The sequence below is a fragment of the Squalius cephalus genome (assembly GCF_949319135.1).
Source record: "Squalius cephalus genome assembly, chromosome: 17".
Classification (NCBI taxonomy): Eukaryota; Metazoa; Chordata; class Actinopteri; order Cypriniformes; family Leuciscidae; genus Squalius; species Squalius cephalus.
The window spans coordinates 11787155-11814323 of NC_137138.1; the positions used below are offsets into that span (position 1 = coordinate 11787155).

General features: G+C 37.9%; 1 protein-coding gene across 2 annotated transcripts in view; it reads right to left on the minus strand.

Annotated features, from left to right (window-relative positions):
- Positions 1 to 290: 290 nt before the first annotated feature.
- The window catches only part of sfswap (splicing factor SWAP), an 83235-nt gene continuing 56356 nt past the window's right edge, over positions 291 to 27169 (minus strand). For both annotated transcript variants that reach the window (XM_079898420.1, XM_079898419.1), the window contains exons 14-18: positions 15307 to 15614; positions 10670 to 10816; positions 7429 to 7593; positions 5683 to 5755; positions 291 to 992 (exon numbers count right to left, since the gene is read on the minus strand). In XM_079898420.1, coding sequence (XP_079754546.1) covers positions 927 to 992; positions 5683 to 5755; positions 7429 to 7593; positions 10670 to 10816; positions 15307 to 15614 — 759 coding nt within the window. In that variant the 3' untranslated portion in view covers positions 291 to 926. The remainder of the gene's footprint in view (positions 993 to 5682; positions 5756 to 7428; positions 7594 to 10669; positions 10817 to 15306; positions 15615 to 27169) is intronic.

Consider the following 27169-nt stretch of genomic DNA (forward strand, 5'->3'; position numbering starts at 1 on the left):
CATCACCTCGGCGGGCTGAACCGCCATGAGATTAAAGGCTCACTTAAAATAGACCATGATTCCCACCATTCGCTCATGCTCTCTCATTCCTGGGGGGGGGGGTGCCACTCATACGGACCCTTCAGCAGAACATGGGGTCTAATTATCATGCAGAGTGCATGTTGGGATGCAGTACATGTGCCGACGGTCGAAAGGCCAAAGCTCTCAGGTGCAAGAAATGAAAAACAGACGGAGCAGGACGCGACCATGACGAAATGTCGCTCGAGGAAAGTAAAGCAACCACACTCGCGTTGGATAATTCATACTTTATTGAGGGTTTTACAAAGTAGCTTCAAAATTAGGCCCGTACAAACTTAGAAATGAAAAACCGAAGGCCACATATTAAAAAAAAAAAAAAAAACAGAAGCAAGAAAGCCGACGACTTCATATCGGAAGGAGCTCAGACAGAGAGAGGAAAAAAGGAGATAGGTGAGAAAATAAACAGTATTATCCTTCACAGAAGGATATAACTGTGTCCCTCTGCAAGACAATATTACAAAGGAAAAAGCTCAGTCATCAGAACGTAATTTAAATTTGTTTTTAGTTGCATCCAAGGAATTACGCCTTTAATATTTCTTACTTGTTGTTGCCTTACAGCTAAAACACACCGAGGCTCCACCATCTGCTGCTGGTATTGTGTCTTTCTGCACCTGCTTAGGGTTCCACCTGCATCTTCAAAATAAAGAAGATCTCCATGCCTAATGCTTATCTGGAGGCGAAATAAAAACATCTAACTAACGCAAGGTCCAAACCAGGCATACATAAAGGGATAAAAGCGCCCAGCATTGTGCAGCTTATCAGGCGAACAGCGGTCCAGTAGTCGGCCGGAAGGCTGTTGCTGCCGTGCGAGATGTAGACTGATCCTGCCTGGATGTTGTGGAACTCTCTCAGGAGGAGTTCGGCTGAAGGCCTTTGGAGGCAGCAAGCATTGCTCGCACTTTCGCCATGAGGTCCTACAAGAAAGGAGAAATGGAGAAAACGTTGACTATTCGCAAGGGAGAGTTTGCGAGAGAAACTAATCATAGCATAAACACAGGACAAGAAAACAGAAACATGAATTCATAAGCTTGCAGACAACTTTGCGCAATTTGAAATTCAGATTGGCTTTTGGCTTTGTATGTATGAGAATCCTACGTGCTAAATATGGATACGGATGTCTAGTGGCGTTCTATAGAAAAGAAGGCCATTGGCAAACTGGATTCCTGCTCTTCAAATGCCTCTCTTCATTCAATGTGGCTCAGGTTACGTTACCCAAGGCTTTTTGCATGCTAAGAGTCCATAGGGAGAATGTGACACCAGAGACGTGCCGTGGCTTGGCGCTTGAATAAACATTTGCTTAATGAATATGCACATTAACTAGTGTCAGTGATTTCATACGAATGGAATTAACATCAAAGAAAAAACACTAAAAGGAATAACAGAAGTTAAGCTCAATAATGTTGGTTACCACAAAAATATCCCTCGTTTGAAAATGGAAGTGAATGAGGCCAATTTCTAGACGGTTTAAATGCAGTAATGTAAGCGAGGCTTATAATTTTATAAAGGCACTTACTGTACATTAATTCTTCTGTTAGAACATGTATTACTTGAGCTGTAAAGTAGTTCTTGTTTTTTACGGTTGTTTTAGGGTTTTAGGTGACATGACAAAGAAATTGTAAAATGAAATATAGAATAGGTTAATAAGCAAATTATTTACACTAAAATAATGTTTTGTGTGTGTGTTAAAGAAAAGGGTCAAGTGGGAATAATTTTTGTGGTAATCAACATCATGCCAAAAATGTCCAGAGATTGAGCTCACCTGTACTGAACCCGGAATATTCCTATAAAATATCAGTTAATAAGATACAGTTTTCTGGCAATTACGCCTTTCTCTGCCAGCATACATTTTCTTCAAGGTTCTTTACTTCAGCATAACTTGCCATTATATATCAAATCAGTCAAATGATCTTTCGAAACACATGGCTGAATTGCACGGTTGTCATAGGAGCAAGGTTTGCTCATTGACGTTTGCAGAATTAAAAGACACCACTGCCTTCCACCCCCTCATCCAGTCAAAGGAAAGTTATTAACCCTGAATTTCCAATAAAGCCCTTGTAGAATTAATCATTAAACAAACAAGTGGTCAAGAAAAACACAAACACCACAGGCAAGGACCAATGTGCCTCTGGAGAGAAGGCTTTACTGTTGTCCTTCACAGGGTGAAATCATTATGAAAGTCATTTTGGGGGAGTGAAAACACAGATTTACATGGATCGCATTAAATAGTGTACAGAGGCTGACGACAGTAATCAAAACGGACAAAATCAAGGACTGGGTTGGAGACGTGCACCACACAGAAGGATTGTGTGCCATTCAGAATATAATTTAAAATGCCTTTTCAATTGCCAGTTCAATTATTGAATATGAAATAAGGTATCAAACAGGATATAGAAGTACGATTAAAATTTGAATTTAAGGAAGTACAAATAAAAACTTAAGAAATTAATATAAATGTTTTTTATTTGGCTAGAAAAGCAAAGTCTGTCAGGATACATGTTCTATAGACATCTATCTATCTATCTATCTATCTATCTATCTATCTATCTATCTATCTATCTATCTATCTATCTATCTATCTATCTATCTATCTATCTATCTATCTAGGCTAATTTCATTCAAATTCCAACTCATGATTATAAAGGGAGCCAAATCTTAATTTTGCTTAATGCTGATCTAGATAAGCATGCAAGCAGTAATTGCACCCCAAAATGTGTATTGTTATAATATCGAAATGCATGACAACAAAACACATAAACCAGTACTCGAACGCATGTACATGAAAAAAAAAAAAAAAAAAAAAAAAAAAAGAGGAACCAGTAAAAATATGTCTCTCTTGATCATAGTGTGTTTATCCAGTACATTAGAGTGACAGGACTAAGCTGGGATAAAAGGCTCTCTGAGCTTCCAGCTGACCCGAGCAGATTACTGCAATGAAAGGAGGATAACTTCAGTATGATTAGAGCTCATTATGAGACCACAGCTGGCTGAAGTGTGAGGATATCTGAGAATATGGAACTCAACTCTCGCACAATGGAAATATTTGCATTGTTGCTTTCTGACTTTAAACGACCAAACAAGATCTAGTTGTAATTGTGACTGAGAACTGCTTTTTGCAGTTGGTTTCTCTGTAGCTATTTGGGTCCAGACCTCAAAGCAATTTGAGAGATAACCCACATTCGTACCTGCATTTTCAGAGTCCAGAGAATCGCCCCACTTCGAGTTCAAAGAGGTGGCAGTTCAATCACGGGCCCAGGCCATTTAAAAGCAATTTTGAAATCTCACACTCAATATCACTCTGAACTCACTCCAATTTTTTTTTCTTTTTTTTTAAAACAATGGTCTGTCTGAGCCAATACCCTTGTGAGCAGCACTCTGACATATAATGCAACTGTGCATCCGGTTGACCTGAGTTCAACTCCTGGCTTGAGGTCTCCATGCCTTCCTGTCTGATCTGCATACTGTCCTATTCAGTAAAGGCATGAAAAGACTTCAACATTCTGACTCAGTAAGTTAGTACAAGATGTCTTTTTCCCCCAGAATCACAGTGTTTTATCTTACGCACAACAACAGTAATGCACTCAATAACCTGCCAGGGTGCATTTTGCAAACCATAAACGCCTCCAGATCAAACCATCAGTCACCTGCCACCCTTAACATGCCACCCATACTAATCAGTGGAAAATGAGAAAATAATGTTAAGGATGGAGGAGGACAGCACAGAGCACAAGAAAAGAAAAAGAGACTATTCTGTTCCTTAGGGAGAACCATAAACCAGCCTCCCTTGTTGTTCGGCTGACAGGCACACAGAGGGTTCGTAAAAAAACCCAGGGGAGTGGTGCTAAGATCGAGAACGCGCTTCCCCAGCCTTTAATGTTACAGCTTTTCATTTGCCGGTTGTAAAAATCCCCACCAGTCTCCACCGGAGCGTCTCATGAGAGCACTTCTTCCTCTATCAATAGTCAGGATGTGCATGTCAGAGCTGGAACATTCTCCTCTGGAGGATCCGATCATAGATGTGTGAGGTAGGGCTGCAGGCAAAGGATCAAACTGAGCTGAGCTGAAACCGGCTTCCCTACCACAGGATCTACGGGTGGTCTGTGCGACCCGGAGCTTTCATTGCCTGGGCTAGAGGGGGCAACTGGGGACGGAGGGACTTCCTCACGCAACTGAAATGTAAGCATGCACAGGCCTGCAGAAGTTCCTGCCGGTAGTTATTTGTCAAGGTGAACCATGCTTCTATTGATTCGAGCAGCAGTTGCTGGTTTTAATAAGAGCCGACTCGTTTTTGCAAGAAGTTGCCCCCTGGAAGTCCTGCCCCAGTTCTAAGGTGTCAGAATTGATTTCGTATGCCGGGAGAAAAGGGAAGTGAATCAGGTTTCCAAAAGATCTGAAACCATGTCAAGACCGTAGACTTTTTTAGAACAGAGAGGGCTAAAATAAAAAGACTGTAATGCAGCTTACTTTTTTTAGTTGAGGATCAGATGGTTGCGAGTGAAACGCAGTGCAGTGTACAGTGTTTATCTTTTTATGCATTTCTCGCATCCTTTTCTCTTTGACACAACTGACTTCCTGACCTTTCATCTGCTCTGTAACAATAAGCAAAGGGAAGGAAAGAGAGCGCACTCTGCGTTTCATCCTAACTGCACAAGGCCAGAGATCATAACAGAGCTGCAGATTGACGGCTGCATTGAATCAAAATGCGATAGCGACAAGCTCCCTTTCTCTAAACATACTCACACACACACCTACATACCCACGCCTGGTGACAGGGTCATGCAACCAAATCAACGTATTTCTCAGTTTCAGCACGTAAGGCTCAGCAAACACAGACCACTGAGAGCGTCGAGCTCTAAATTACATATATTAAAGCCTTAGTAAGCGTCTAAGGGTTTCATCAGCTCTGCTACACAATTTCAGTCTGTTTTCCCCTTAGGCGCTGAATTATACTCAGAGAGGTAGCGAAAGTTTTTTTTTAGTTTATTACAGTGTTTGCAAGCCAACACTGTATTGATATTCCTCAAGCATTCTGGTCAGAGGTTTATTCTAAATCCACAACCCTACAAATTAATTCAGTCTGAAACTGCTTAACGTTCAAATTGCAATCAAGCTTTTAGTCAAAAAATATCAGTCCGAGAGGGCGTTCACATGAATGTGTACTTACAATAAAACCCAAGATGCTGCGGAATGGAAAAAGAATCTAGGGTGTTGAGACACATTCTTAAAAATAACTTTAACTTTCATTTTATTTCTTTTTATTTATTTTAACTTTCAATGTGGTGAGATGCTAAGAAAGTGCTCAGCAAGATAAGAAACAATGTCCATGTTATTTGGTCAAAAAGTAATCCTGATAAATCTCCTATATCCTATATTATAAAAAAAAAAAATAATAATAAATTAATTAAAAAAATTCCGTCTTAACAAATATCTCTTTATTGGTATTTCTCTGCAAATATTGATGTATGAAATTGTGAGTGAATTGAAGTGGCATATTGTGTAATATTTACATATTACATACGTCAATTGCATATTTTAATCAATTAAAAGCCCTAGTTTACACAAAAGTGTTGTTGTTATATGAAAATTTATAATTTCTTAATGACATACCTGAGTGATTTTGGTTTGCACTGAAGAGACAATAGTGGAGGACACTTGCTTGTCTTTCTCCTGAGAGCCATCCCTGTTTAACAAACAAAAGTACAGCTTTATTTATATAGCACCTTTAAAAAAGTGTTTACAAAGTGTTTCACAGAAGAGAAATACATGTGTGCATTCACAGAAAAGAAAATAATAGAATTCATTGGGGCCGAAATGACTAAAGGCTGACTCATACATTTTTAGCCATGTTTTAATACAACCAACAAATCAATATTGGATGTTCGTAGCATATTTATTCAACAATGCATCTGCATTCAGAATTCTTTTGTAAGTGTTTAAAGGGTTAGTTCACCCAAAAATGAAAATTCTGTCAGTAATTACTCACCCTCATGTTGTTCCAACCCCGTAAGACTTTCGTTCATCTTCGTAACACAAATTAAGATATTTTTGATGAAATCTGAGAGCTGGTTCACTCCTTCATAGGCTGCTAGGTAATCGATATCTGCCATCCCAGAAAAGTTAGTAGAGACATTCGTTAAAATAGTCCAAGTGACTACAGTGGCTCAACCAGAACGTAGGCTCACTATTGGCCAGCATCACATGCATGACCAGCGTCGGCCAATAGTGAGCCAACGTTCTGACGTACAACCCAAAAGCGCTGCGCTGTTACACTACGTGAACTCACTCAGAGGCCCACACAGAAGAAAATGAATAGTTGAATAAAGTCGCTTGAGCCACTTGGACTATTTTAACGAATGTCTCTACTAACTTTTCTGGGATGGCAGATATCGATTACCTAGCAGCCTATGAAGGAGTGAGACAGCTCTCAGATTTCATCAAAAATATCTTAATTTGTGTTCTGAAGATGAACGAAAGTCTTACGGGGTTGGAACAACATGAGGGTGAGTAATTACTGACAGAATTTTCATTTTTGGGTGAACTAACCCTTTAATAGACCTCTTTAGTAACCCAGCAAAAACGGCACAACAAAAGTAAAAAGAAAGAGACAGTGAGACGGTGACAGAAAGACAGAGATCTGCCAATTGGCCAGGTTTGTGAAAAACACCGCAATACAGTATTCATGATGACTGGTGAGTATGTAACCACCACAGACATTTCAGGCTGAAACTGAGCGACCAGAAGAAGGTCATGAAATATTCACCCAACGCCGGAAGAGACACAACAACTGCACAAATGAAACAAAGTTTAGAGAGACGCACAGAGGGAGGTAAAAGAAGAAGCAGCAAAAAACAACTGAAGGCCGAGGGAGTTTAAAGCAACTTTTTTGATGAAACTTGAGAAGTTGTGAGGAAAGTCAGTCCCTGTATCCAATAACCCTGTGCAGTGTGTTCTCTCCAGTTTTTGAATCAAAACCTATCCATAATGTAGAAAATCTATGGCGTTCCTTGCGCAATTCATACAGATTACGCTGTCAAACCATTTAATTAAAATGTCATAATGCCTGATTTTGAGTGTCTGAGACTTTCATGCTTCATTCAACAATTACTCAAGTTGTCAAGTCATACCTAAAACCATAATATCTTTCAAATCAAAAAGCTAGAGTGCAGACCGTCTTTGTGTCTCACACACAGTGCTCCTGGCAAAGCTTAAATTAATATTGCAACAAAGTGGGAAAAAATATGGTTGAAATCTACGATTCTGACTGAAGCAGACTGAGCTTCAGAGAGTGGGTGACTCTCTTGCGAGGTTCATGCTGACTGATTGTTCATTAAAGGAACTGATTGTGCCCTTTACCTGGACCTCCCCAAGCTGGAGGCGGGGCTTGTGGCAGGGGAGGGGCTTGCAGAGACTCTGGCCACGGCTCCGCTTCTGTCAGGGGATGCCGAGGGCGAAACGGAGGAACCCTTAAAACGGTGTGATGACTTTGAACTCTTCCTCTTCTTCTTTTCATGAGGCGATCTGTAAACGAGATATATTGAAGTAATAGATCAACCCAAAACATGCACATTCAAATTTGTTGCATTATGTTTGGTTACACCTCTGTTATGAAACGTACTATATAAATAAACTTGCCTTGATTTGCCTTGCCTTTCTAACACAAAGTTATGGCTTCAGAAGATTTGGAATATTGCACACAAGATATATGGACTACTTTTATGCTGCTTTTTTTCTTTTCATGCTCCACAGAGGACAGAGAGTCATATGGGTTTAAAACAACAATAAATAAATAAAACAAAATAGTGTCACTTTTCATGAGCTATTCCTTTAAGTTCATATGATAGAACTTTTTTCTTGCGGCTCTGGGGACGGTGCAGTGAAGTGAGAGTCACTGTGTGACAGGAGGTAACACTGTGGGACAATGTGGAGTCTTAAAACATCCACCACTGCATCAGCGAGGGGACTCAAATAGGCCATCCGCACATACTCTCTCCAAAGAGAAAAGACCAAATCAAGGGGCCTTTATCTCCAAGGCTGTCCTTTATGAATATTTTATTTGAATACATTGGGTATGTCCTTTAGGGGGAAAAATACATTTCTAAAGGAGCACTAGACTTTAGTTAATGGACATAGTGACCTCTAATTATATGTGGCAATGTAGCAAAATGACAAGATCTGTTTGGAGAGTGGACACAAGGTTAAAAATGCACTCCTGCAGACGTGCCAAGAATTCCACAATACTGTATTGTGACTAATTGAATCAATACAGGAAAACGGATCTAAGTTAATCTAAAATAAACGAAAACACATAATACCTCTCTCACTTACTGTTATCTGAATGGCAAGGTTAAGATCACCTATTAGTTTATTGTACAAGGGAGCAGTATGGAGTACAACAGTGACTTTTAGAAGTATTTTTCTGCATTATTTTTCTCCAAAACGTTTGAAAATAATTATTTAAGATATGAATAAAGCCATTCAGCTTTGACTCTGAGATGTTGATGAAATATTTTATAAATATTAATTTCATGCAATTTTAATCTAATTCTAACTAAGAATTATGTGTTGAATTAATTGCAGGGAACAACCACATCATACTTATTTTTAACGATATGATAACGCAATAACGATACAAAATGAGCCTCAGTAAACCCTGGAAAACACAATCTAAGCCATAAATAAAAATCATAAAAAAGACAAAGGTACAATACTGTGAACTTAACATCTCTATGAAGGAACAAACTACTCATTTCATAAACAGTGGCAAATGATAATCATAATTGATGGTGTTACATACATTCTATTATTTGAATCGAATCATTGTACTTTATGTGTGTATATTTACAGTACAATAATCAGATATATTAAATGCATAGGATTAGGATTTTTCTAGCTTGTGAATCTCTCTTCAAAATCATGGGTAGTCCAGTTCTTTACAAGGAACTAGGCTATAAATACCTTTCTTTTTTGCAGTTAAAATCTCAGTCACTAGTGCTTAACCTCAGAGCTTGTGGCTGGTCTGTCTTGAAAGGTTTACATATTTTGCTAACAATATACGATTCTACAAAGAAAATAAATTATATTACACTTCCGTACACCAACTGTTATGTTATATTTCCGAGACAACAGCAGCTGCTGCTGGGCCAAAGGCAGGCACTCAGAGACTCAAATGTCCTCTGCTTGCATGTACAGTAAAGTGAGGTTTTACATCCAAGATGCTTCTATCATCACTCTAACAAAACCAAACCTCACTGAAACCCTGCAAGTGATCTAACCATCTATCTCTTATCCTCAATTCCTCTCTTGGTTCAAAAAGGGTCAAGATGCTGAGCTTTTTTATCCCTTTGAAGGGAATGTTTAAAAAGCTTGTCCACGCTTCCTGCATCCTCCACGGCAGCAGAATATGGAGAAACGTCTGAGCTAAGCCATAAAAGTACTGGAGAGAGTGGGCCGCCCAGATAAAGACCAGTGACACAAAAGCCAGTTGAGATCTGAGAAGTCGTCACGACCACCTCTTTCTGTGGTGCTTTAGCGCCTTATAGGTGTCGGTAAGAAAATAATGGTGATGTAGACGAAATGAGAGAGAGGGAAGGGTGATGATAACAGTGTCATGGAGTGTAGTCTCACAGGACTCTTCAATAGAAGGATTACAGCAAATGAAAAAGATCACGCCTGGTGCAGACTGTGGGGAAACACCAGGAAAGCACTTTTTACCAACTGTGAACAGCGGCACGCATGCTGACAATCAGACAAACTTCTCCTTGTGATGATATACAGCTAGAGCGTTTAAAAGGAGGCCTTATCACAGCTGCCGTTAATACAAACACATGTTATTCCTGCTGTCATTAGATTTTGTATTCACAGCATGTGCCAGGGTAAACAGAGTAAATACTTAGTATTAAAATAATAATAAAACACAGAAAAATTATTTCACACCTGGAGTTGGTAGGATTTTGTAATGTTTTTCAAAGAAGTATCTTGTGCTCACCAAGGCTGCATTTATTTGATCAAAAAATACAGTAAAAACAGGAACATTGTGAAATATTACCGTTTAAAATAATTGTTTTCTATTTTAATATGTTTTAAAATGTTATTTATTCCTGTGATGGCAAGCTGAATTTTTAGCACCATTACTTCAGTCTTCAGTGTCACATGACCCTTCAGAAATCATTCTATATGATATAATCATATATCATGCTGATATGCTGCTCAAGAAACTTTTCTTATTATGTTTGTTGAAAATGTTTGTGCTGATTAATATTTTCACAATTCAATATTTTCAGCATTCTCTGATTAAGTTCAAAAGAACATTTATTTGAACAGAAATCTTTTGTAACAAATGTAAAAGTCTTTACTGTCACTTTTGATCAATTTAATGCATCTTTGCTGAATAAAAGTAAAATTTTCTTAAAAAAATAAATAAAAATGATCTTACTGACCCCCAAACTTCTACATAAAAAAAACAATATTTGCTTAAATGTCTATAAAATACATTTAAACAAATGCATTACTAAAATGGCAGAGCAGGTAAAAAAAAACAGTGATCCAAAAAAAATGGTCCTTTTGAGATCTGATGTGGCTTAAGTGCCAGACTCACCTTGATCTAGAGCGCTTTCTGCCAAGCGTTGGGTTGCTGCCAAGGCGGTAGGTGCTTGGACCGTAGCTCTCCTTCTCCCTCTCGTCACGCTTTCTCTCCGAAGAGCGAGCTCGTCGGTCTCTGCGGCCGGGGGAACGAGACTGAGACCTGAGAGAGGAGGAGAGATTAGAAGGAAAGAAAGAGAGGGCAAAGAAAAAACATGGTCAAGTTAGAACTGACTTCTGCTCAAGAAATCATCCCACACATCAGACTCATCGATGCTGTTAAGTTAAGTGACAGATGATGACGGTTCTCTGCTCTCCATTATCTCTTCAAAACCTTTTTGAGAGATGAAGAGAGTTCTAAAAAACAAGTAGTTGAGCTCTTAAAAATAAGTGTGTGAAATAGGTGTGGTGATAAATCACACTTTTATCTTTGACAGTCATAGACTAACAGTAGACATACACAGAAGTAATCACTGTAAACACTGCAAGACACTTAAGAAATGCTGTGGACCACGAAAATGTGGGCAAATATCCAGTGCAAGCCGTCTGAGATACATCTCAAATGGCAAATTTGAAATGCCAAAGGTGATGGTAGTTACAATTTACAGCTTACAATGAAGATGCAAGTGGCACATTTATAGTAGATTTCACTGACAGCAAGTAGTGCATTAAGGCATTAAAGAAAATGGACGAGGTTTGACACGATGAGCAGTACAATGCTTTTCTATACTCTACAAGATGTCAGAGGGCAGCACTGAGTCATGTCATTTACAGGACATTCGCTCAGAAGGATAGAAGAAGAAAAGTAGCGTTTGCAAAGTTTAGAACAAGAACCAAATCAAACATGATAATAATATGCTGCTTTGTTTATGGTTCATGGAACAGTGTGTTGTTTTGTATCGCTCGTCTTCGACTACTGACAATACATCACAACTGCACATTGCAATCTAGTGGATTCTTCGATCTCAATTCAAAATCTTCTATATAAATAAAAAATAGTGATTAAAAAAAGTGTTGCATATTAAAAACGCTAATTTAATCACATCATACTTTTAACGTTCAATAACAGTACAAAATGAGCCTCACTGAACCTTGGAAAATTCAATCTAATGTTGACGAACACATTTCTGTAACAAAATGGATAGGCCGTTATTAACAGGTGTGCGTGGGTTGAAATGTAATCATAAATGTATAGACCCACGCAGAAGGATAATGCGAATTAAAATAAATACCTTGTACTGTATGCACACACACACACACACTTGAAACTAAGAACATACTGAAAAGTAGAAAAGCAATGAATCCAGAACAGAGAGAAAAAATATATTATATACAGACAGGAAGAAGAAAAACAGACATTAAATCTAATTATTAATAATCTGCTGCAGGGGTGTAAAAGATTTGATTAAGAGGAAAAAATCCCCCCCCCCCCTATAATACATTTGCATCTATTTATTATAATTGTGACCAGGATGAATTTAATTGTTCTATTCTTTTTCCGCTACACTGGACAGATATACTCATTAAGGATAAATGTTAACCTGGTCTCTGGTGTTGATGTGCCTTCTGGAAACAAGAAATGTCAGGTGTCAGGAGGAAGGAAATAAAAATGAGTGAGTAGCTTAAACACTGACACCATTAGTATTAGCGCTATCAAAAATTAGAGGCACAACACTGGCCATGTTTGATGTCTGAAAACAGGAGATTTATAATTACTTCTGGCCCTAGTATTACAAATGAAATGTCCATGTTCAGTGTCAGAGTTACCGACTGAGATATGGGCTTCTAATTAATACAAGCTACAATACAAAAAACAGACACAACATGCTCAGGTTTGTATTAATGTTTGTTTTAAACCACTACAAGTATAAAGCTATCCAAATAAGTGGTTTTCTGATTTCTTTGTAGTGTTATAATTATTGATGAAATAAAGGCTAGATACTTCACTAAGGTAAACCGATGCAAAATTGCTGTAGTCACTATTAAAAAGATAAAATGGTGATTAAAACAGCCATTTTACTGTAATCTTACTAGGAAATTTTGACATTTATGTACAGTACAAACAATCTAGTTAATGTTACTTTACTTTAATGTTTCTATTTCAATCTTACTGACCCCAAATCTTTGAATGGTAGTGCAAATCCAATATTAAAAAAATAAATGAACACACACACACACACACACACACACTAGTGCATCCCTAATATGTAATAGAAATACAATTTAAACCAATTACAATTAATTACAATTAAGAATGTAAATATTACAATGATGCCATCACTGTCGATTAGATTAATAAAAATAAAAAAATTCTACAAATGCAAGTCAAAGGGTGATTTTCACAATCTATAGAACAAATTTTGATTTGAGTCTGTACATTAAGTGCTTTGGCCTGAACTGACTGAAGAAAATATTAGTTAAAGTGAATCAGAAGAAAATCTGATCTAGACCTAAAACATTCTAAAAAAACCTGCTACAAAGCATTTGAAAACTTGACATGCACTTTATCTTTTTACCTCAATATTCTCATGCCTACATGACAAATAGTTTAATAAATTACTCTCAAGCTAAAAATAAGCTCAAAAAGAATGGCAATTACTGGCGAAGAGTACAAAAGGTGACGGCTGAACACATTCAATAGTCATTTTCTTTGCTGAAGTGGCGATGCTCACAGACACAGACGCACTTGACCAGGACTCAGTCCAAACACGAGCTGACCGGCTGTAAAACAAACACTCGTGGTCTGAAGCCCCTCCAACACTTGACAGCAATCAGGGAACAAGGTCAAAACCACAAGGTCACGTGTCTGGCTTGAGAAACGTACGCATCCAGGCCTGCTAATGACATGGTTGTGGAGGGAGATGACAGACAGGGTGAGTGTGGACCAAGGTGTAGTGCCACTACAGACGCTTTCATTATCTCAGGTCATCTGAGGATTAATGGGAAAGGGCAACACTGGAAAGCCATGATGGAGCCATACCCGATGAGAAATTAACATGGATGTGGGACGATCTGGATTAGAAGTAGATGGGATTGTCATCTTAATGCAGACGCTGCAGTCTGCGCAACAGTGCGAAGCCTATGAAGTAAGCGGATGAACTGCAGTTCAATAACAGAGGAATAAGAAAACCATCAGGGATAGAAAGATTTCTCATCCAGCTCTTAGCTGGAGAACATGGCTTAGGCCAAGGCGATATCTACAGAGAACCACAGGGGCTCAGCCAAACTAGATTAGTAGTCTAAGAAGAGCTTCTGCCCAAAACCATCTCAATCTCTCACTTGCACAGACACAAGATTTATTCTAAAAAAAAAAAAAAAAAAATTATATTAGAGAGAGAGAGAGAGAGAGAGAGAGAGAGAGAGAGAGAGAGAGAGAGAGAGAGAGAGAGAGAGAGAGAGAGAGAGAGAGAGAGAGAGAGAGAGAGGCCATTCCTTATCTGGTATTAGAGGAAGTGGTTTTACTCCTTCAAATTATTTCAACTAGGAGGTTGATCTGAGTTATAGCAACACTTTTTAACCTTTTTAACACTTTTTAAGGAAAAGAGCCAGAAAACTTTTTACAGCGTCTAAGTGATTTAAATCCTGGGGCCGAAATGATTTAATCTCCAGAAATTAAATTATGGCATGTCAGGACGGTCATGATGAGGGGATTGTAATTACTTGAACTTCAGCATTGGATAATGACAAATCAGTCTTGATTTCCATCAAAGAGGACAAAAAATGAGGGAGGCTGAGGGGTGAACAAAAGTTTAGAGGTGGACTACGAAACTTTTGACAAGCCACTCTCCCCACAAAATGCAGGAAAAAGTATGTGAACCCTTGGCTTTACCTTTGATTTCTGCATATACTGGTCATTTGTTTTTAGACAAAATCCCTCCTAAATTCTTCCTGAATTCCTATTTGAAAATCTGATCTGCAATTACAGGAATCGTTTGGTGAACACAGAGACCCTAAATGTAGTGATAGTTCACCCAAAAATGAAAATGATGTACATTTAGCCAAACAATATTTACTCATCCTCATATTGTTCCAAACCAGTATGACTTTATCTTCTGATGAACATAAAAGAAGATATTTTGAGAAATGTCTCAGTGTTTTTCTCTGTGGCCAAAAAATGGAAGTCAATGGTAATCAAAACAGCTTGGTTACAAGTTTTATTCAAAATATCTTCTTTTGTGTTCAGAAGAAAAAAAAAAAAAAAGTCAGGTTTGGAACAACATGAGGGTGAATAAATGATACCAGAATTAAACATTTTGGTATGTTCAATAAAAATGTCTCATGGTTTGTGTTTTATTTGTTTAAGCAGATTGTGTTTGTCTATAGTTGTGACAAGATCAGATCACATTTTAGGGCCAATTTATGCAGAAACCCACCGTAAACACCAGGGTTCACATACCTTTTCCTGTATTTCTAAGTTTAATAAGTGAAATTTTCGATAATTCATTCCAACTTTTAAGCCCTAAAACCACATTTTGCATTTAACTTAAAAGGCCAATTAGATTAACACATTTTTGGATGGATAAAAAGATGGAAAAGTCAGTTTAAAAACATAATTACATTTCAGTAAATGTGGCCAGAGGCATTGCAATTAGCAAGCACTTTTTAACAGTTTAAATCGTTCCTGGAAACAAGTTACAACTCTAGAGCGTATACCTGGATCTCCTGAAGGAGCGGTAGGCACTGGGCAAAGAGTGCTTGGTCTTGGATTTGGATCTGGAGCGTGAACGGGACCTGGACCGAGACCTTCTCTTGTGTTTCTTCTTCCTCTTGTCCCGTTCTCGATCCCTATCCCGGTCCCTTTCGGGCCCACGAGAGGAAGACGAGGCAGAAGAGGTGGTCACATGTGGAGCAGGGGTGTTAGCGCTCCTCGATAGTGCGTTTTCCAGGGGCTGATAGTCAAAGCCTGGTATACGAGAAGCATGTTGAGGGATACCGCTCATGGGAAGGGTCGACACCAATGGCTGTAGAGACACAACAAAGGAAGAGGGATTAGACAAACGAGACCTGAAGCACAACCGAGACGGGCACATGAAAGAAAACTGACATTTTAATGAGCAAAATCCAATCAGACTGCTTTCTATGAACAAAAATATGGCACATATGAGATGAAAGGTGGTCCCACTGGCTTTCTAAATTTGCGCATCTGCCCCAATCAATAGAGCCACAACTGGCTTTGAGTGGTCTCGGGGACCATATCCAATTTAGAAAGGTTTTCGCCATCAGTGTATGTCTCCATGTGAAAGGAAGTAGTGTTAGTATGTATGTGGACGGCTCCCTAGAGCAATGCCTGAGTCTAATAGCTACTCTTCACTCCTTCCACCCCAGAAATAGCACTAATTAAAAATACTTGGGTGTTTCGCGGTATATTAAGGGCCTGAAAGAAACATAATTGGCCATTCTCTTCAATCATAATAACTTTAATATGTGTCTGTCTGGTTAAATGTGATCCCCTCTGCTGTTGGATTCACATCAGAAATGGAATTTCATCAATCAATGTTGAAGCTCAAGCCTTTGAAACCACATCTGCGGGTCTCGGTTCATCACACGCAAGGAAATAAAAAGTCTATTTTATCACAAGGCAGAAAAGACGAGAGACGACAGCATGTGCTGTGCTCAGTCAAGTCAGGCTCAAAATTTAAAGGGCTACAGGTCATAAAAAACAGCTCTGGAGCACTGAACCAGGACGCAATATCATCCTAAAGTATTTTTAAATGTGCCCCAATTAATTTCGAAATAGTGTTCTTCTCTTTCTATCTCGGATGGGAAGGTCTCTTATGTAAAAGATAGCGCTGCTCAGGGCAAAAGGGTGTTGAAGTAGGTGGTGTAGATGGGAGATTACAAAGTGTATTCAATTTGATAACTCTCTAGCTGGAGTTACATAATGGGATGCAGGGTTGGGTTTGATTTTAAGGGTTGACATTTGGCTAGATAATGCCCAAAGCGTGGCACGAGTGCCTGGTTTCTCATGTCTGGTTTCAAGAGATAGGGACAATGTGCCCTCTGAAATATCAAGCTTGCTAGAGTCCACGTAATCAGACGTGTATATTTTTACATTTTATGAAGAAAATTTGGTTGCTAGAGCATTGCTATGCAGTTGCTAGGGCAAAGGAGGAAAGCCTCAAGTCTCTATGATATTGGTCATTGGCTTGGGTGCCACCTCCAATGCAAATGTGTGGAATTTTTCGACTATTTTATTGTCTAACATGTTTCTTATTTCTTATAAAAATAATAGCATAACATGCCATATGATGTGAGCACAAACTTCATAGGACAAGTTGCATAGGACCACTTAAGTTTAACAATTAGGGAGGGTCAGGGGTTTGTTGAAATCCATAGCTCAAGGTATGAGCGATAATGGTGTCTTCCTTATTAAGTACCACTAATACACACTCAGGAAGAGGAGCAGAGAATGCTAGGTCAGCAAAGTTAGAGAGCTTAGTCATTGCATATATTAATAAGGGGAAAGTGCTCATCTAAATCCCTACAGTACGAAAACCAGCTGCTGTTCAGCTATTAAGCAATTAAGAAGTCCAAGTGAAAGGGAGAGAGCAAGAAAGATTGAGTGGCAAGGCAAACAGCAAGGTCTATCACTTTCATTTCTTTCTTAAACGTTTTTATTTAGGTGCTTCACACACAAACATGGTACAAAATCACAAACCCATATATACATATTCTCTATATATGTACATACGTATATGTATGTATAAGACATTCTATCAGAGGACATAATAGAAGCTTCTCAGGGGTTGTGACAAGTAAATGGAATGAGGTGGTACCTAGAAAAACAGAAGAGCAAATTTACAGAGTCATTAAAACCCGGTGCTAAAATCATCTGCTCCGTCTGCAGTGAGAAGTGCGCAGCATATTTAATCCATCTGTTCCTCATACTTGCCGAGAAAAACAAACGTAAGTGGGGTAAATTGCCGCTATTCAGTTCACATTCTTTAGAGACACTGCCAGAAACCGAAGTTTTGACCACAGTAGTTTTTCTTTAGCGCTTTTAAAACCATTTCTACTGGATCACAAGTGTTCAGACTGACAGCTGGGAGAAAAGTCATAGAGGAAGTGCCTCGTGTGGTAGTGTGCAATTACAGCCAGCAGCCATTTTTTTGTATAGATGTTTCACAGTAAGCATACCCTCCAGGCCCCAAAAGGCAGGTAAGCATCATCAGAGAGTCAGAAGATCCATCTTCCTCAACTTTTGACATGATCACCTCAATCATACAGATTTTCCCCAAAGACTGACTGCACAAGGCATATTTGGCATGTGCTATGAGAGCCATTTAAATGAATGAGCAGTGGCACAACACTCTGGATAGTCAACCTCTCTCTCTCCTTCTCTCCTATAGCCAGCAAAAGTTCAGACACCCTTTTTCATTCAAATAATGACACCTAGAATGAGTCTCTTTGATCTTCGCCACAGTTTACTTCGCTCTCGCGGGACTCCTCGGATACTGAGGCACAGCGACTCTGGCAAAGACATCGAGCTGACACTCAGCGCTACGCTAATTAGCTTGGGCTTCCTGGAATGAACCATTATTTATGATTCGCTTTAGCTGCTCTAAACGAAAGGCTATTGTTATTCTAATTTTCTAAGGAGCAGCTGGTGATTTTGGAGTTTAGGACAATTGCTCCAAAGGCACTTCAGGGAAAGGGGAGTAGAGTTTATTTACGATTTCTCTCTGCACACAATATGTCACATCTAATGGGAGTCTAAAAAGCTATTATCTTCGTAATTACGAAAGAATGGTCTTCATATTTAATTCCAGAATTTTCTTTGCCGACAAGGAAAAAGTTTTTCCTCTAAAACACAAATTCAGCATTTTGATATGTATGATCTCTAAACCATGGTAGTAAATGTTTGAAGCATTTTTAACATTGTTTATAACCTGCGACTCCACTAAAAGGATTGTTGTGGTGGTCTTAGGGACCATGAGAAAGCTTTAATCTCGACATTCGTTTAGAGCATTAGGACACTTTCCTCTCACGGGATCTCTGATTGAGGTCAGCTAATGATGAAAGGATTTTAAAGATTCTGAAAGCCGCTGTGCACACGGTTGAGTACCTGCCAAATCGCTTGACATCCACTGGACAGTGAAAATGTAAAACTAAGTAAATGCTGCTGGGAGAATGATTTGATGATTTGTAGATTTATGAGAGTTGGAAGGGGAGAGAAGTAGTAAGCAATTGAAAGGAAGCGGTAAAGCTATTGGATCATGTTGGATGGCAAATGAGGGATTATAGGGAAAAAAAAATGACAGAGGCCAGTTCAGAGTAAATTCCGTTAGTCCGTGCAAACAATGCAAGCTGGTCCCAATTTTCGATTCAATCATCTGAGTGATGCAGCATCCTGTCTTTAATAACAGAGATGCATGGACAAGTATGTGAACCCTTTGGATTTAACTGGATTTTTGAAGTCATAATAATAGGCAAACCCAGTCTGCTTAAACAAATAACACACAAATAAACAAACAAAGGAACATTTTTGTGAACACAGTTCACATTGCAGGGAGAAAAACGCATGTGAATACCTACAGTAGGTTAATGACTTCACAGGAGTCAGCTAACCTTGAGTTCAATTAATAAGTCAATATCGGAGGTCAGTCGCCCTGTCCTTGAAAGGGAATTTTGGGGTTTTCTAATCACTAAAAGCACTGCCTTATGTGAACCATACCACAGCCAAAAGAATGCTGCGAACATCTAAGATTGAGAACTGTTGACCTAAATAAAGCTGAAAGGGGTCTCTAAAAGCCTTGTTGTTGACCAGTCTTGGGTAAGACAAATTGTCTTTCAAAAATAACACTCGCAAATTTGCAAAACAGCACCTGGATGTTCCACCGCTTGCTGTGCAAAATATTCAGTGAATAGATAAAACTCAAGTTGAGTTGGTAAAAAAAAAAAAAAAAAAAAAAAAAATGTGGGGAGAAAAAAGGCACAGCACAGCAGTGGAGGGGCCATCATGGATTTGCCCAAATGCTTTTATGCTTCAGGGTCTGAACAGCTTGCCATCATCAATGGAAAAATTAATTCCCATGTTTATCAGGACATATTGTAAGAGAATGTAAGGTCATCTGACCGCCAACTGAAGCCCAAAGCACAGGAGTAAAACGGAAAGCCTTCAACAGAAGATTATTGACCACAACCTGATTGAGATGCTTGAAAGTGTCCTTCAAGAGAGCGTTTTATACAAGACATTAAAAGAATACTGCTGAACTGAAACAGATTAGTAAAAAGCAATTGAAATATTACTTGACATTTGTGCACATTTCATCATCAATTGCAAGATGTTGCTTTCAAACGAGGATCAACATGTTATTAAATCTAATGGTTTGAATACCTTTTCCACCCTGTGCTGTAAACAGTGTGCTCAATAAAGACACAAAAATATATATCATCGCTTGTGAGTTATATGTAAGAGAATGTGTTTGTCTATTGAATATAATTCCTATTTATGCAGATATCCAGATAAATGTGAAAGGCGCACATACTGTATTACCACCAGTAACTGTATGACATGAAGTCTTCATCCTAAATAATAATAATCATAATAAGGTTTTAAAAGTGAGTGATAACAAGTTACTAATTCCCACCGGATATGTATATACTGAACATCTGCGGTTTAAATGGAAATGGCTGCATTTCAACAAGTTTCAACAAATGGCTGAATTCAGTCCCATCTTCTGATCAATACTGGTGGATGAGCAGTGAATGACGGATGTGTTCACATTAATCAAGTAAACAATGAATAATCTAAAAACTGGATCGTCATTATGAATGTCAATCTATGAATGTTTCAATGCTGGTGGAGCTCTTATCTTCAGAGGGTTAGAAATACCGCTTTTAAGTCCAAATAATTGGCTTGTTTTTCTGCAGTATGCCAATATGATGAATGGACATCTGTCAGAAGCTGCCTGCCTGGTAGAAGAATACAAGAATGGCAACACAAGGGGTTCTTTGTGAACCCTATGACATCGCTGAAAAGCTAGTTTGTTGGAAAAACTCCACCTGGTGACTTGTTGCAATTACATTAAATTATATGGACGAAAACTAAATTATCAGCCATTCTAAAACGAACCAAACTAACACAAAAAATAGTTTTTAAAGGGATGGTTATTACAATAATGAAAATTCTGTCCTCATTTATTCCTTCAAGTCGTTCCAAACCTGTATGACTGTCTTCTGAGTAACACAAAAAAAGATGTTTGAATAAGTGTTTTTGTCCATACAATGAAAGTCAATGAGGTCCAAAGAGGGGTGAATTTAGTAATTAAATTTTTATGTTAACTATATACCACAATATACCTATTTTTGCTGGAAATAAGATCGTTACGATGACAAAATTCTACAATGAAATTTCACAATTCTCAATACCAATTTTGATACAACAGCAAACACTAATACTAGCCTAACTAATATAAGTAAAATGTTCTCAAGCTTATTAAAGGCAAATAAACAGTAAGTAATAAAATATGAACAAAGAAACTAATTACAAGCAAAAGGACAAATAATTACAATAGAACAAAGACAAAAATGAAATAAAGAGTGCTTTAAATTTTTCAGGTAGATCTGTCTAACTGAAGAAATACTACAGAAACCTAATGAATGGATCCAATTATATTTATCAGATTTCCCAACTGTTCAGGTGAAACATAACTGACTGTGTTGTTTATGTGAATACTTGCAAAGATAAACATTTTAAAATTACTTGTGTGTTTTACAGTCAAAAGGCCGGCCCGATATAGCTCCAGCTAAATTGAAGAACTGATGTGAAGTCATTTCGAACAAAATCAGGCCAAAACGAACTTCGTTTGCAGTTAGTTTTGGCAGTTCGAAACAGCTTTCCGGAAAAGTTAGCTATAGCTGGTAAACACCTTTGTACAACCATAGATCCGTGGCGATTCTGTAATAGGTAGGTGTGCTCTGAGGTTCTGCCTTCTTTCACGTGGAAATCTTTTCTGGTTCATTTGGCCTGTCCGTCGAGGTCAGATGTGTTCCAAAGAATAAATAAAGTCCTACAGGCTTGGAACGATATGAGGGAGAAAATTGAGACAATTTTCATTTTTGAAAGAAACACTCCTCTTCTGCCATTGGTCAGAACAAACAGATAGCCCGCCCCAAAAATCACACCATTGGTTGACTCCTTGTTGCCGTGTTGGGCTGGTTGGGATTCTCAAACAAACAAAGCTATGTTTTGAAAGCACCACAAGCACGCAGTCTATGAATGGCTTATTGATTTCTCTGCATATAAAGCTGGGATAGGAGGGAAAACTGAAAACAACTAATTCAGCAACAGCCTACAAATTTTCAGATTGTCAACTAAGCAAAGAGTTTACACCAACAGCTTCAGAAATCTTTATATCAGCCATGATACACTACACGCTTCAGTAACACACCTTCAATCCTTGCATTCTCGTTTTGCACGGACAAAAGAGAGGTGCGACAGCACTGAGTCTCACCTCTGCACCCCTGCTTTTGTCACTAATCAGAAGAGAGTTTCCTCTTGAGTGCCGACTGTCTTGTTAAAGCAGTAGCTGTCGGAAACACCTCTCTCATGAGAGCGTTTTGTTTTTTTAAAGAACAGCTCAGATACAAAGAGACCAATCAATTAAATGGTAAATCCCACATCAGAGGAAGAGAAGTGCCACAGCCCTGGGGCAGAAGTGTGTGCAACTGGGAGTGTGAACATGCTCAAATACACAGACGCACACTAAGGGCACATCAAACGGGTCCTGACAGCTTCACATCCAGGTTAAAAACTTTCACACAAGAAAGAGAGTGCAAATGTGACATTAGGGAGGACCTTAGTCTTAGTGTCAGATGTCCGCTGCCTATATACTCACTGTCTGATAAATACTGGTTTAAAAACGAAAAGCACTTTATTAAACTGGCAAGCTCTAATCTGATTGGCTGACTTGGCAAGAACTGTAACAGCACTCAAGTATTTTTTTTTTTTATTTTATTTTTTATCAGTTTGCCTAAAAATAAAACAAAGTCATGTTTACAAGGTACTGGGCTGATCTAACAACGCTTGTAAGGATGTAATACTCACTGGATTTGCCAAAGGTTGCCAAGTTAATGGAATCAAATCAATTAAAGATATTAACAGATTTTGGGGGGCATTTGGACATAAACGCACTCCTAAATGGATGTAAAAAAACAAACCAAACTGTGGTTGGTTGTTTTAGTCCAGCTAGACATGACTTTGGAGAGTGTAAAGTATTTACCATTATAAAGCCATAAAAATACCATGTTAAAGCACATTCAAGCTCAGAGGAATACATAATATTTTAAAATATATTAAGATGATCAGTTATCTTAAATTGTAATATTATTTCACAATATTACTGCTTTAACTGTGTTTATGATCAAATATATGCAGCCTTGGTGAACATAAGATACTTCTTTTAAAACATATATATAAAAAAATTACCAACCCCAAACTTTTGCACGATAGTGTAATTTATTAGATTAGAGTCAAATACTAAAAAATAGATATTTTAATAACAAATACTAAATATTAGTTAATATTAATGATGTAATATTAATATACAAGAGAACCCATAAAGGTATTTTAAATGCAAGAAAACCTGTAAGGTTGCATTATGCACATGAATTAAAGGAAAAATAGTATGTTTTTTTTTTTTTTTCTCCAAAAATTTACATTAACCTAGTTTACTAAATGCTGTAAAATTTAGTTTTCTATATCTCACCACGGACACCAAGTTGACTTCTGTTTTCTATATTTCACCACGGGCAACAAGTTGAAAACCCTCACACCAAGCACACAACCTGCTCTTCAAAGGGAAAAGGCAGCAATGCTGAAAATAAAACCAATTGGAATCTTAAAATAAAGACAAGAAACACATAATAAGGGAGGTGGGAATTGGCCTTGTTTCTATTTCAGCCATTGTGAGATCTGCAGTGGCTTCTGGGTATTGTTCTTTCTTAAACAGTGACAGTTTGCGGTTGACTCAAACGGCACGCACAGAACGAAAAAAGAATACACTAAATCAAAAGTGAAGGTCAACAAGGTGGTCATATAGTCACATCTGATGTTCTTCTCCTTCAAAAAGAACGGAAAGATACGGCATCCTGTAAGCGCCTCTATTCCAGTGTGTTCCATTTAATAATGAAAGGTCAATAATAAGAAACAGGATTAAAGTAAAAGCCACAGCAATAAAGCAGTCAACCTAAGACTGATGACACAAGGGTCGCTGGAGATTTGGCAGTCCACCATGAACAATTTACGGTGCGTTCGACAAAGAAAGACGGCAGAACGACCAGCTGGCACAAAGATTTTCTGCAAGCTGGAACATTTCCTAATTAATCCGAATACACTCAAGGTGAAAAATATGGCTTTAATGATTACATGCCACCTGTTTATTTATTCACCCAGAGTAATTCTCGAAATCATACTGAGTGAAAACCTGAGACACATCTAAATTTTCCTGCCCAGCGAGCCAGGAGGTGGAAATTTTAAGACTGCATAGCAAATATATAGTTTTCCAGATAAACAAATACAAAAGCATTGACACATGCAAACACAAACGCAGCCATGCTGATATTGCTATTGAGTCTTAAGAGCTCAGTGTTAAAATGCCAGCACACCAGGGACTGACGCAACCTCTCTTTGACATCATCTGCACATGCACAATTTGAGCCCTTCAATGAACCATACAAGAATGGGAGAGAGAGAAAAAGTGAGTAGAAATGCTATAAAATTGAGCATTTACTCATAGTCAATCCAAAAGCCGCATGACTTCCTTTCTTCAGTGGAGAGGTATTTAGCAGAATGCCTGAGCTACACTTTTGTGTTATTTTTTTCTGCACCTTTGGTCCCCATCCACTTCCAGTGTATGGGGACCAAAGGTGCAGAAAAAAATAACACAAAAGTATCATAAAAATAGTCCATGTGACTCTTCTGCTATATTCTGAGTCTTCTGAAGACTTTGTATAAACAACAGATAGAAATTTACGTTGTTACGTCTCATTAAAAATCTTATATTGAAAAGCAGCAATGGTCACCATTCACTTTCATTCTATAGAAACAGAACCTTGTTTTTTTAAATATGTAAAAACATTTTAATCTAACCTTTTTCCACTATAAAAAGCCTTTTGTGCAATGGAAAGGTTCCATGAATGTAAAAAGTTCTTTATGGAATCATTAAATGGAGTGTATAACTCCTTTTTTGAGTCAAACAAGTTTAAAAAGGGGATGTAAATGATGAGAGAATTTTCAGTTATGGGTAAACTATCCCTTTAAAAAGAAGTTTCTCGCTTTTGAATGACATTTGGGATTTGTGACAAACGATCCACTGGTAAAAACAAGGTCTTTGTCGAGGTAAAAATTCTTCTTTTTGCTAAGAGCTAATCCGTAGCCAATTTACTCCATTTAGGTCAGGATAAAAGTTATAGTGGGCTCTTTAATCTTTGCCATGGATTTATGTATAAACTAATTAGAGCGAGCACAGGCACAGTTGCAGAGAGCCTCAAAAGTTTCAGATCGCCTCAGTTCCTCTGGGTCTATCGATTCCATTCCCCTTTTTAATTCTGTCTTGTGACTATGAGCAGGGAAAAGGATGGCTCTAGTAAATGATTTGCCTTAACTGAAAAAAGGTCCTCCATTTCATAGTAGGTTTTTCTTCCGCCACTGTCTGTTTTTATTAGTCGCCTTCTCAAAAAAGTCACACAATAAAACAAACAAAAAAGTGTTAAGTTATTTTTTTTTTAAGAATACTGCAGTACAATTAAAGTTATTCTTATTTTTGTCAATTATTTTTATTTAATTTCCAACTCAAACCTACATGGCTTCAACAAGCTCGACGCGTCACAGACAATAGACCCATTTCACATCTCCAGGGTTCTCAGAAGCGGGAGTCGTCATACTTGGGTAAACATAATAAATTAATAATAATTTTTGTGTTACCATTTGCTCCAATAGCAAAATAAAAATCCATAGCGTTTATTTGACTTTCCAAGAAAGTAAAAAAATAGAACGATTGATTACAGTGGTCAGAAGAGAGAAAGATGTCACCCTTAAAAAAACTCACACACAGAAGCGTTAACTAGTTTTCTGAAATGTAATCCCAAAGTGATACAGTATAACTGGGGCTGTTAATGTATGCGATTTTCTTTTTTTTCAGTTTAATGCATTAAACGGTTTAATTAAATGCAGCATCCATTTTTTTCCCCATCATCTTTTAACAAGCGTTACATATATGATCACGCTCTTATTCATGCAAATGCTTTTAAACCATTCAAGCATGACAAGACACAAAAGAGAACTAAGTGCGGTACAGACGCACTGTCTGTGAATCTCCTGTCTGTGTGTGTACACACACATATATTATATAAACACAAACTTTATTGTTAGATGCGATTAATCGATTTGACAGCACTAATATATATTTATATATATAAACTTGCTAGATTTACAATTTAAATGCATAATCACATTCTGTGAAAAGGGTCCATTGGCGATCCACTAAGCCACGGGTCCAAAAGCAATCAGAGCTATTTAAACTAGTTTGCCTTATAGCAACTGCCCACTTCAGAAGAAAACCAGAGAGCCACAATGAAGGTTAGTCAGTTCTAGTCAGGATTATGGTCTTTTTAACCGTAATCTGTCTGAGTCCATCAATCAATGCTAAGTGAACGCATGGCTGTGGGTGTTAAGTGGGGGATTACACTGCGGACAAACTATTTGTTTAAAGGAAAAGAGCACAGAGGCGTGAGGTTGCACACGGACACTATATAGAGCAACTACAGGATTAGCTGTCCTGATACCCCTCTCATAGTGACAGACAGATCCATAAGCACAAATCTCTGTCTTGTTCTAGATTGGATGCTTTTTTTTGCCAGTAAACATGCCAATGTCTGACACTGGAACAGTGGTCAGAGGACGCTTACCCCAAACCATATGTTTCCTTCCTGAAGATGTACTGCTATTGGCAGAACATTCAATGGCAGTGAAGCATAGAAAAGCACTGCACTGATTTAGCAGTTTTTCCAAAGTGCTAATTTGGAGTATTTTGGACTGTTTTTTGGACTACTATACACAGAAACTGTTGCAACAGGATTACAAAAATAATGGCAGAACATCCAATGGTTCTGTTCATTTGGGGCTTACACTTGTCGGCTTCTCAGTCATAAAACAACAAATACCATGCATGCAACTATATTTTTGCTTTTATATTTAGTATTTTGAGGGCACTTCATGTTACTAAACAATATTGAAAAAATATTTTGTGTGTTCACATAGCAAGTGAGACAAAAGTTGCCAAGTTCTGTACCATTCAGATGGAGTAAAAATATTAAAACATATATAAATAAATAAAATCTAGAATTTTAAAAATGGCCTAACACTACCAGAGGGTTAAATTAGCAAGATTTAAAATAAGAAATTGGAATGAAGTGAATAAAATACAATAACTAAAAAATAAATAATAATAAAAAAATATTTTATTTCCAAACGGATTCTTTTGATGTACATGACGTGACATGCTCACTTTGTTTT